The sequence below is a fragment of the Euphorbia lathyris genome, chromosome 3, assembly GCF_963576675.1.
Source record: "Euphorbia lathyris chromosome 3, ddEupLath1.1, whole genome shotgun sequence".
Lineage (NCBI taxonomy): Eukaryota > Viridiplantae > Streptophyta > Magnoliopsida > Malpighiales > Euphorbiaceae > Euphorbia > Euphorbia lathyris.
Genome location: NC_088912.1, coordinates 83731456 through 83744356, shown reverse-complemented (window position 1 = coordinate 83744356; position 12901 = coordinate 83731456). Strand labels below are relative to the sequence as shown.

The 12901-nt window shown below is 31.1% G+C and overlaps 1 protein-coding gene across 1 annotated transcript; it reads left to right on the top strand.

Moving 5' to 3' along the window:
* The first annotated feature begins 11822 nt into the window (after window positions 1-11822).
* On the top strand, window positions 11823-12587 carry LOC136222114 (LOB domain-containing protein 22-like). Its single transcript, XM_066009602.1, has one exon. The coding sequence runs from the start codon at window positions 11823-11825 to the stop codon at window positions 12585-12587; it is 765 nt and encodes a 254-aa protein (XP_065865674.1).
* The last annotated feature ends 314 nt before the right edge of the window (window positions 12588-12901 follow it).

The following is a 12901-nucleotide window of genomic DNA, read 5'->3' as shown; positions in this document are numbered from 1 at the left end:
ATGTAAAATCGGAAATGGTGTTAGGGTTAATACTTGGACGGATCCTTGGCTGCCAGACGTCAGTTACCCGTACCCAACAAGTCTGATCCCCATTTCTCATCCGCCAAATTTGGTACGTAGCCTCTTACTCGATAATGGTCAATGGAATCATCAAATTATTACTCGATGTTTCAAGGAACGGGATCGACGCTTAATCATGTCCATTCCATGGCATCGTCTTGCTCATCCTGACGGCTGGTACTGGATATTTGGGAAGAATGGATAGTATACGGTTCATAGTGGCTACCAGACAGACGCCTCATTGCTTATTACTACTCCCCCAACCAGTGGACTGGAAAATTTATTGGGCATTACAGGTACCGGCACAAGTCAGAAATTGGTTTTGGCGCCTTTTCACTACTACACTCCCTACAATTGCTAATTTTATACGTCGTCATTTCCAAATGGATGATGTTTGTAGCCGCTGTCAAACAGTTGGGGAAGATGACGAGCACATTTTTCTTAGGTCTCCAACCACACTAGATGTTTGGGCCTTATACTTTGGTGATAACTGAATGCAACAGGTAGGTCATTCCGTATTTGGCTAGCAACGATTTTAACGCGTATGGCTATACAAAAGGCTGCTGGAGTAACAATGTAAATATGGTCCATGTGGAAGGCACATAATCTGTTTGTTTGGGAGTAGAAAACTACTCGACCAAATCGTATTATTTGTGAAGCAAAACAGGATCTCGAGGCATGTAAGTAGTCTCAATTGATTGCATGAGGGGCGTGCGGAATATTTCACCAAGGGTTACGGACTGGCATCGACCACCTATCGATGCGTTTTTTTGTAATGTCGACGTTGGAGTATTTTCAGAAGCAGGTTATTGCTCAGTGAGCTTTCTATTGCGGAACCACCAAGGCGAATGCGAGTATGCTATGCATAGGGCGATTGCGGATCATTTTGAACCTATCCTAGCTGAAGCGATGGCGATGCGAGAATCACTCTCTTGGCTGAAAATCAATTCACGTAGCAACATTATGATACTCACTGATTGCCTATCAGTTGTGATGGCACTCACACATCCAATGCAGCAATTTTCCTATATGTCTGATGTTATTGTAGATTGTCTTTTAATTATGCAAGATTTAGATTCTATAGATATTTCTTTTGTTAAACGTTCAGCGAACCAGGCTGCTCATACGTTAGCTAAGGCAGTCAGTTCTATATCTATACGTGGCAAGTGGGATAACCCACCCGCTTTTCTTCTTGATGTGCTTGATTCTGATTTGAATAAGAGTTTTTTTATTAAAAAAAATATTGGTTAAATATTTAAATAATTTATTATTTTCTTTCAGTTTATTTTATTTAATTTGAGAGATTAGATTAGTTAAATTTAGATTTTTTTTTATAGAATACAGGGGTTTTTTTATAATTTGTACTCATTTAGGATTTTTGTTTAATTAGTTGGATTAATTAAATTAGTTAGACTAATTAATTTTAAAATAAATGTATTATTAGGTTGAATTATGAATTAGTTGAATTGTGTAATCAAGTTAACGTTAGTAATTCTAAGATAATAGAGAATCTTAGAAATTCACTGATATAAATTCCTTTTGATTTTCTAAGATAATAGGATTTAGACTGAGAGAAAACTTTATGTGAGACTAAAAAAAATTGAAGGCTTGAATCATCATCCAATTTGTTTTCCTATAAGCTATGAAATACTTAAAATGCAAACAGTTAACAGATGAAACCCAAATTAAATAAAATTCATCCAATGAGAATAAAAAAGTGTACCAATTAAGATTTTCTTGAGTAGTTAAGAGTCTTAAGTCACTTAAGGGAGATATCGAGTTTAAGTCTTAACGTAGGGTAAATTTCATCAATGGTGTAGAACTTTTGCTCCGTTTCATATTTTGGTGTACAACATTCAATTTGTCTCACTAATATATACGAACTTATAGGTGACCTTCCAATTTGGTGTATGACCGGTCAACGCCGGTCAAACTGCCACATCAACATTTTTCAACTCCTTAAAAATGATTTGTGGGATCCACTAATTCAAAATTACTTTTACACCATCTAATTAATATTTTTTCTCTTAAATATACTTTTCAATTTTTATTATTTCATCTTTACGGAGAAGTGAAATTCATCTTTTTATTATTTCATTCCCCTTTTGTTGTATAATTAATGTAATGCCATTTATCTTTCAAAGAGTTGATGTTTGTTTTATCTTTATGTGTTCAAAGTTGGCCAAATTCAAATCCTAATGAAGGATGAATCAGACAAAAAGCCACAGTTTGAACACTTTTTTTGGATCGAAAAAGCTTAAACACTTAGTAATGGCGGTCCTATTTACATATCTTAAATTTGCAGATTTCCTGTTTGCTTTTTTCTACAATGTCCGATGACAGACGTGATTTGAGTCGCTTCTACAATGGAAATAACAGAAGCTATTTATAAAGATTATTTTTCGAATGAAAAGCCACTATTATATTTAACTTTCATTGCTATAATATCATCTGTGTGTAGCTTTATATTTAACGAGAGAGAAATAAGAGAGAGAGAGAGAGAGGGGAGTTAGAAAGAGAAAGAGAAATGGGAAAGATGAAGAGAGAAACGGAAAATGGTGAGATTATTTTTTTTATTTAATAATAGGGTTATTTTTGTAATTTCACTATGTTTGGGTCTCATTTTATAAATGGGTAATAAAAAAATGATGAGGTGGCACGTTGACTTTGGATTGACCAGTCATTTTAACCGGTCATACATCAAAGTGGAAGGTCACCTATAAGTTCATATATATTACTGAGACAAATTGAAAGTCGTACACCAAAATGTGAAATAGGGTAAATATTGTATACCATTGATGAAATTTACCCTCTTAACGTACGTAGAAAGATTTAATTGGGAGAGTATCCACCTAATGGGTAGGCCTGTAAATGAGCCGAGCCGCTCATGAGCGGCTCCATAAAAGCTCGGCTCGATTTGTAATGAGCCGCTCGTGAGCATGATTTACTGGCTCGGTTCGTAAACGAGCCGATCTTGAGCAGACCAAAGCTCGGCTCGAAAGCTCGCGAGCAGGCTCGATTAGAACATTTATGAACAAATTTTAGTTTTGTAGAAAACTATATAGTTTTGTGTTAGTTCATAAATATCTAAACTTAATATTATTTCATTTGCTATTAGATGAGTTTGTTTACAAATATAATAAATGAGTAATAGACGAACTATTTGTAAGCATCTTGTTTATTTATTTACGAATTTTGCTTGTGAGTTTATTTGTGTACACAATTAAAGAGCTATTTGATGCGAACCCATGAGAAACAGTGCCTCGAACCGTAGTCGCTCCATATGAGAATCCGGATTTTCAACCCGTGTTATATCACTATTTGTGAGCAAACTCCATAAATATAATTAATGATTTACTCACAAACAATTTATGTTTAGATAATTTTCTTAATGAAAAAGTCCAAAGATAATTTTGGGTTTGAAACAAGCTCGAAGCTCGGCTCGAGCTCGTTTATTTTCTAACGAGCTGAGCCAAGCTTGAGCAAGCCAAAGCTCGGCTCGGGCTCGATTACAATCCTACTAAAAGATGTCTGATGAGTCTCGAACTAATAAATTGGTCAAACTATAAAAAAAAATCAAAAATTGTAATTATTAATTTCAAGTTATGTATGTTATATATGGTATATATGTACAACCAGTATTAACTACCATATTATGCAAATAGTTAACTAATTAAATCCAATTTGAATATTATTATTGTTATTAGGGTAATTAATTTATTAGTCCCTATATTTTGATAAAACACACTGTTTAGTCCCTGTATTTTCAAAAATACATGGTAAGGTCCCTAACCTTTTTTATCAGTGAACTGTTTAGTCCTTCCGTCTGTTTGTTAGATTTTTTACCGTTTATGACTTCGGAAATTACTAAATTATCCTTTACTATTTACCTTCAAACTTCAGAAGAGGAAATCCAATTTAGAAGAAGGGCTATTTGTACGGAGAACAAGAAAAAGAACAGACTCAATGCTTACGAATTTGAACGATTAAGAAGAAAATCAAGAAGAAGAACATTCAAAGTTGATTTCATGATGCATTATAGTTTAAAGGAAATGAAAATAAAGGAAAAGAAGAACGCAAATCCAAATTGACTAACAGAATCTTCATGAGAGTCTAACGGCAGAGACTAAACAGTTCATCAAGAAAAACGTTAGGGACTAAACAGTTCACCGAGAAAAACGTTAGAGACTTTACCATGTGTTTTTAAAAATACAGGGACTAAACAGTGTGTTTTATCAAAATATAGGGACTAATAAATTAATTACCCTTATCATTCCTGTTTTTTTTTTCATTTTTCGTGTTTTTATCGTTTTTCACGTTTTAACTATTTTTTCATATTTTTCAAGTTTGTACCGTTTTCACGTTTTTTTTCGCATTTTTCTGTCTTGATCGTTTTCATTTTTATCCCTAAATAATATATATTAAATATTTGAATAATTTATAGTTATAATTAAAATTTGAAAATCAATAGGAAATTACACTTGAGGGATAAAGTTGTATTTTGAACAACAACATAGTTATTTCATATTAATCTCGTTCTATTAATCAAATATAAGAATAATTATTTCTAAGGAATATCAATTCCGTTCTATTATCCCTATTCAATTTTTTAATAATACTTATTCTATTTCATTCCATTAACCAAATGACACCTAAAAGAAGCTTAAATTAATTGAGTTTTTACTAGATTTAGAATGAAAACCCCCTCCTTTATTTTTTTAAAGAGAAAATTACGCAACACATTTTTGTCTCAAATTAAGTTTATATTTAATATTAATGAAAGTTTAAAAGTTAATTTTTTAGGCTTAATACATCAATTATCATCTGAACTTGTCTAAAAAGCTGATTGACTCACTGAATTTATATGGTATCTCATTGGCTTTATAAACTTGCTTAAAACGTTATGATTAAGTCTACAAATCTATAGAAACACCATAAAAATGTACAAAACAGAAAATTAATTTGTTTTAAAGACTTAGATCACGAATTTATCCTTATTTTTTAAGTTTTGAATTTTCTTTTTACATATCGTGACAAATTAAAATGTATATCATTTTAAATAAGTTTAGATGGAAAATGGATCACTGTAAGCAAATTCGGAGGCTGATAAGTCACTTTAAATAAATTTAGGTGATCAATAAATTATTTTAAGCAAGTTGAGAGGACTAACGAGACATTTTATAAATTTAGGGACTCTTGGTATATTAAGCTTTTCTTTTAATTGTTTTAACATTTTACTTATGAATATGTACCTTTTTTACGAGTTAAGATATAGCGTTAAACCACATGAACAAATAATTTGTTAAAATTCTGTAAATTTTTTATAAATATTAAATAATTAAAATTCATGTTTCCACTAATTTTTTTTTACCATTTTCGTTTTTTTACCATATTCCTTGCTTGATTATTTGTTTCATGGTTGATTTCCTTTTCTATTTTTTTTCAGTATTTTCCTTATTAGTCAAATGAATATTTAAAAAATAAATATTTAAACAAGTAATATCCACCTAAATGATGGTCCACTTACCATATTCATGCAAGCAGAATTAGCCATATCCACTGGATGTTTTTAATTCAAATTCCCCAGCAAAAATAGGAGTCATATCAGTTGATTTAGTATTAGCAGAAATAACTAAAAAAAATAGCAAAAAAGATATGTAATTTTAAACAATTTTTCTTCAAAATCCAGATAAACATTTAACTAGCCTTTATAAAATACATAGAAAGAAAGAGACATGGAATATGGATCATCTCCTTCTTCTCTTAGCATCAATTTCATTAAGGCTGTTGTTTTTCCTTTTCCGTCCTGATAATGGTTCAACCTGTACAGACACGAGACTTTGATGACAAATGAATGGATAGTAGCAAAGTCCTTTATCATCATCGTCATCATCAACTAGTTTTCTCTTTTCGGTTGTTGCAAATGTCTTCTCTTTAGGATCATACAATACTATAAACTTAAATCCAAGACCCAACATGATCTTTTCTCCTTCCTTCCAATATCCCAAAACTTTCACTTTCTTAAACCGGTGTATATCAAACAGTAATGGTATTTCAGGTGTAATAGAAAATAGTTCATTCCATTTCCCATCTTTCTCCCTCACATAAAACACAGATTCCAATGGGTTCCAAGAGAAGAAACTCATGCATAAACGCCCATCTAGAACATGTATATCAGTCTCAGGCATTCGGCTTTTGTATGGATAAAGAGGTTCAGACACTTCAGATATCGTTTCTTTCTCCATATCAAATGCAACAAGAGCATATTCAAGCCTATTTGGTCTAGACAGCCATCAACAAAGTGTCCAAAGTATGCAAATTTATCTCTTTTGTGAGGAAACGTCTGACTACTCCTCCTCCAGGAATTCGACCTCAGCCCGAAAATCCAAACTTGTGAATCAAGAACATTATTATCTGTTTTCACTTCTTCAATAAGCACAACCTTGTACTCATCAGTAGTCGAATCATAACCCAAACCCATTGCGGTTTTATTGCAATGGCCACCTTGTGGGACTTTGATAGGGCAACGAGGAAGTGTTCGATACTGCTGGGTGGAGGGGTTCCATACAACAAGTCTGGATGAATCAACAAGCAAAAGGACTAAACCATTGCAGTAACCATATGGCTTAGCACTATTTTTATACGGTTTCTCCATCTTCTCTTCAACACCAGTATTTAAATCACAAACATGTAATCTGTCTATCCGCCCTTCTGTTGGAATTCCTCGTATGAACATCTTGGGGTCTTTCCTGTTTTGAGCAGATCTATATGGAAGTGGTGCTTGTGCTGCTATCTGATCAGTTTCCCAGTTGTCCTGTGGAAGTGGTCCGTCTGCTTCTATCTGATCAGGTTTCGAGTTATCCTGTGGAGCTGCTGGTGCTGGTGCTGCTCCCTGATCAGTTTCCGAGATATCCTGGTTTATAAGAACAGATATGAAGGTCAAATATTTGTTACAAAAATGATGGACAAGATCAAATTTTTATTCATAGAACAAACACCAAAATATAGAAAGCTGTGCTTTCTTATATAACCATAACAGGTGATATTAGGATTTCTGAAATCCATTAATTTACATAAGAAGAAGAAATTGAAATTGAAACTGACTTTTGTCTGATCCAATTGATGAGGAACTGGACGAACCATATCCACATCGGTTGTTGCGCTGCCGCACCGGACTTGGTTAGCCATTACCGGAAAAGGAGGAGATAATACCCTAGAACAGAAATCAATGAGAGACTGGAAAAACATGGTGAGAGTGAGAGATAGAGGAAGAATATAGGATTTGGTTCAATAGAGTAAAAGTAAAAGTAGAGTCATACCATTTCTCAAATACTCCTTTTATAGCTAACTGATTGCACTAAATTAATTCTCGTATCGTTGACTTAATTTGAATATTTGATTTGACTACCTTTCTCGAATACTCTTATTTTGAATAACTTTTCAAGCTCGCGGTTTATTTGGTTCGAAGAGAATATAGCTAATAAAAAATAAATTATAAAATTCTTAAATTTTATTAAAATTAACTATTTATTGTCTCCATATACCATATAATTATATTAATGAAAACAATAATGTTATCCTTCCATGAAAATATTTTTCTAAAGATGAAGAAAATTTTATTTATGTAATAATTTTAATTTCATAATGTATATATTATATTTGTGGTTACAAATAATTTTTGCTATTATTATTAGATTTTTTCATAGGTTAGATTAGACTACACTGGAGTTCAATCTAATCGAACTTAACATGTAATTATTATTTTGTCAAAACTCAATCCGTATTGTTTTACATTGGCTCGAATCATTATTGATCAAATTGAACTAATTTTCAAATCCAATCCAGCTTACCAACTAATATATATTAAATAATAAATTAAAATTAAAACTAAAATATGATTATGAATAATAAAAATATAACAAACTAAAATTTAATTAATAAATTCAGCAAAACTTAACCAATATAACCTTAAACAAATAAAAATATTTAAAAGAAAGAAAGAAAAAAAATAATTACTTTTCTCAAAAAAAAAAAAAAAATTACATTTAGGTAAGAAAAAAAAAATATATAATATAAGGACTGGTCAAATTAGACTTGACTTTTTTAGTGTTTATATTTATGGACAATCTAACCCGTAAAATACAAGCCAATATAAACTCATAAGCACTTCTAATTGTTCTATATATATATATATATATACTTCTAATTGTTATATGTATAACATTACAAATTATTTTACTATATTTGGTGATGTTTGATACGTTAATTATTTTGTGGCACTTCACTCTTTGCTTCCTTGTTTGAGTCTTATTTTAGGATTTTATTGCTTTATTGAAAAAAAAAAACTGTTTATATTTTTAGGATCTCAAAATAAATTCTCTTTTGATTCGTAATGTAAAGGCGGATCAAGTTGGACTTGAATTTTTGAAAAAATTATAAGCTCAATCCATTTTACGTGCAATCTCGGGTCAAATTAGGCTCAACATCAAATATACACATCTAGTTCCAACCTAAAAGACAAGTCAACATACTCATCAACACTTCTAATTACTATATGTATAATATTGCAAGTTATTTTACTATTTCAATATTTGATACATTGATATATTAAAACAATATAGTTACATATTATTACATTAAAAAATTGTCAGTTGGCCTTAAAAAAAATTAGGTTGAGGTGTAAACTTTAGGTTTATTCTCAAAACTCATTTTAATTTTTATAAGGGTTCCAACTCGATTTAAGGAATGCAATTTCAATTTTTAAAGAAAAAGTTATGATATGTCCAAAGTTTTAGATTTTTCGAGACAGCTGAAGGTTAGTTTTTTTCTTATACTTTTTCTAGGATTTCAATTTGGTTTATAGTAATACATAGAGTTCTTCTTTATCTTGTTATAATTGCTATACAACTGATGGTTCACAATTTGAACATAAAAAGTGAAAGTAAAGCTTCATCGAAGTTCGTGTGCTGTGTTGGCTGGTCATTTTGGTCCATTTGTTGGTTGACCGACGATCAACCGTTGAAAAAATAGCATATGAAGAGGGGAATTTTTTTCAAAAATTGTTGCTAAAACATTTCCCCGCTTTATTATTTTTCTGTTTGATTATACTAAAAAAAACATGTTTCTAGCTAGAATAACGGACTAAATCCCCCATTCTTAGATCACCTATTGAATCCTCATTTTCTTCCATGTCATGTAAATACTCCATTTTTTTTTTTTAGAAAACACAATCATTTTTCTATTTTCTCTTTAAGAAACAGAAACTAAAGCTTTAAAAACGTGACAACCCTTAGGAATTGTACATCCTCTATGTTAAAAAAAAATACCAAAAAAGTTAATACGTTGGACTCTAACACTTTCTACTAAATATCTAACTTTCATTTAACAAACACTCTCATATTCGGGACTGAAAATGACTTCTTCAATCTATTGAAGAGCAGTTTATCATTTAGTCCACAAGCTAAATCTCCGGCCATAATAATTTCTTGCATTAATGTTTGCAGCTTTATTATATAAGACAATATTGTCACTACTTCATTTCTTCTGACAAACCGACTCATTTTACAATGTTTGATTTCCTTTCTCAAATTTTTAATCTCATAATTTAGTTAGAATATCAAACAATAACATGAACTCAAAACAATGATAGCCATAATTGTTATATAGAAAATATAAAAAGATTAAAGTACGTCTACTTGTATCTTTGTATTAGTCAAAAACATATTTTGATTAATTCTATTTAGCTCCAAATAATTTTTTTAGAGTTTCTACAATTTTTTTTTTTAATTTTCTACATTTGTTAGAAATTTAAAATTATTTTCTGTAATTTTCAAATAATTTTCAAATATTTAAAAAATCAAAATAAATATTATGTCCACCCAAAAACTTAAATGAAATACTCCAAAAAATCAATTAAATTGCAAAAATATGGTCTGTCAAAAGACGGAGATCGAAAACCTCAGCTATAGTGCCTCACACATCGAAACACGCCACTCAGGTCCTTAAAACGTCCTTAAATTTTACTCCTAACATTGACAAATTAGATTAATTTCATACATTATTATAAAATGCAGATATTTTATTTCTTATTCTGCACCAACTGCATGTGTGTTGATTCTAAAAAAAAAGATTTCATATTTTTTTGTGATTTAATAATAGAATTGAAAATTAAAATTTTTAAATTCGGTGAAATATTTGAATTTGTTTCCATCTTGTACAAAATGCATTATATTTTTTTTATTTTTTATTTTTTTTCTCGTTTAATCATATGTTTGTGACTTGTTATTAATTAGTGATAAAATGATGCACATTATGAACTGTAGATGATAAGATTCATGACCGAAAAAGACAATTTGATGAATTATTTCTTAAATTGACCTAACTTGTCAACATTATGGTAAAATTGCACTATTTTAGACGTTAAAGGTAAAATTGCTCCTAGCAGTAAACGTTAGGGGTATTTTTGTACCTTATCCCTTAATTATTTTCTAGTGTTTGTTGCATAGGCACGAGTTGTCGAGGCTGTGATGCTTCGGGTTGCGATTAAGTGGGCTTTATCTCTGAACTGCACAAATATAATTTTTGATTGTGATGCCATCTTCCTTGTTGACAGTATACACAAAGACAAGACCTATTGGTCCGAGTTTGGTAATATATTATCCGGAGCAAACAACTCGTAGCTAATACAATTTCACTATCATTATAAATGTTAAATTTAAAATTACAAATAGCGAATGGTAAAATCCGTTCTATCCTAGCAACTATAGGAGAGATTTGTATTGATCCCATAAAAAATAATAAAGTTAAATTATTTGTATGAAACATATTTCAAACTTCACTAATTCATATATATATATATATATATATATATATATATAAATAAAAGGTTGTAAAAAATATTAGACGCTAGTCGAACGAACAGGATCCTCAAGAATTAATCGGATTTGTATTATTTTTATATTTTTTCTTTGTTAATCAACAAATTATTATATAAATTCAATTAATGTGTATTATAGTATCTAAAAACAATAGTATAAAATTATTTAATATAGAAAAACACGTATATTTATGTCTTTAAAAATGTGCAAACATCAATATTTCAACAACAATATATTGAAACAACTCAAAAGTGAATTATAATAAACAAAAAATAAATTCACAAGTCATTTAGGTAGCGTCTAGACGGTCTAGGCAGAACCCAAGCGGTTAAAAATCGGCAATGAGCAAAAAAAAACCTTTAGAAGGACTATTTGGAAAAAATCGGGACGTATTCTCGATTTCGAACGACTACGGAACCTAGACGATCGAGGCGGACTTCGTTTTGAACAGTATATATATGTATAACTCATGAAGATAAACTCAAAAGTTGAAAAAAAAAAAGTTGTGAAAATAACATTGGAATGTCTGTGCTTTTTCTAGAACATTAATGATTGGTTTCACTTTCATATTTGAAATCGTCCTAAACAGGTCCAAATTTACTAAATATATACAAACTCAATACCAAAACTAAATTTAGGCTTTAATTAATTTATAATTAAATTAAATTAAGTAGAAGAAATTTCAAACCCCTATTCCAAGCTGTTAGATTAATCCAAAATTATCATCGGTTAACAGAATTTGTTATCTTTTTCAAACAATATATCTCTGTTTCTTCTCCTCCCATCTCTCTCCATCTCCCATTTTCCTTCGTTTTCTTCGCTTCTCAGAGAAAAAAAAGAAAGCCAGATATCCCCGGCAACGCAACCTATTTCTCTCAATTAATTATGAGTATTCCAAGGATTGGCAATGGCACAACCCAAGCTTGCGCTGCCTGCAAATACCAGAGAAGAAAGTGTGCTCCTGACTGTATTCTCGCTCCTTACTTTCCTCACGATCGACAACGCCAATTTCTTAATGCACATAAATTATTCGGCGTAAGTAACATTACTAAAATCATCAAGAACCTAAATCAACCTGACAAAGACGAAGCTATGCGTACTATTATCTTCCAATCTGATGTTCGTGCTAACGATCCTGTTGGAGGATGTTATCGAATCATTCGTGATCTTCAACGCCAGATTGAATTTCACCAGGCCGAACTCGATCTTGTTCTTCATCAATTAGCAATTTGTCGCGCCCAAACTCAACAGCTTCATATGCTCGAAGTTGAAACTGACGATTCAGCCAATTTAGGATGTGAGATGGTTAATGTCAACGGTGCAGAGACTATTTATGATCCTTCTTCTATTTCTATGATGCAATTTAGTTATCCCCAATGTTCGACTCAAGATGAACAAGAGTATGTTCAAGATTATCAACAGTTGCACAATAATGTCAATTCTTTAACTATTCAAGAGTCTAATTCAACTAGTGTCAATTCACCTTCTACGATATTATCTTCATCTCTGCATCTTAAACAGCCTAATTTCGTCGATGATTGCGATGATATTAAGCCGTTACTGGATATTAATGATGTCAAGTTTGAAGCAGATGACTTAGTCGAAACCAGGAAGTATATGCCTTCTACACAATTAGTCATTTCATCATAGTGATTGATTCATGGATGTTTTGTAATTTTTCAAGTTATATCAGAATACATAATTTGATTAATTTGATAAGTAATCAATATAGACGGAGATAAGTTGGGTTCAATGTTCGCAACAACCAGTGTAATATCATCGTATTTGCCTCCTCCCTTTGAACTTAAATCTCTCCATTTCAGCAGCTTTAGGGAAAGGAGAATAGTAACATTTGTCCATTGAATTAACCAAAGCACATTCAGCAATTTCTGAGGCTAACTTGTTAACATCATTGCCTTTATTACAATTCAAAATCTTCTCAATTTCACACGGATACACCTGAT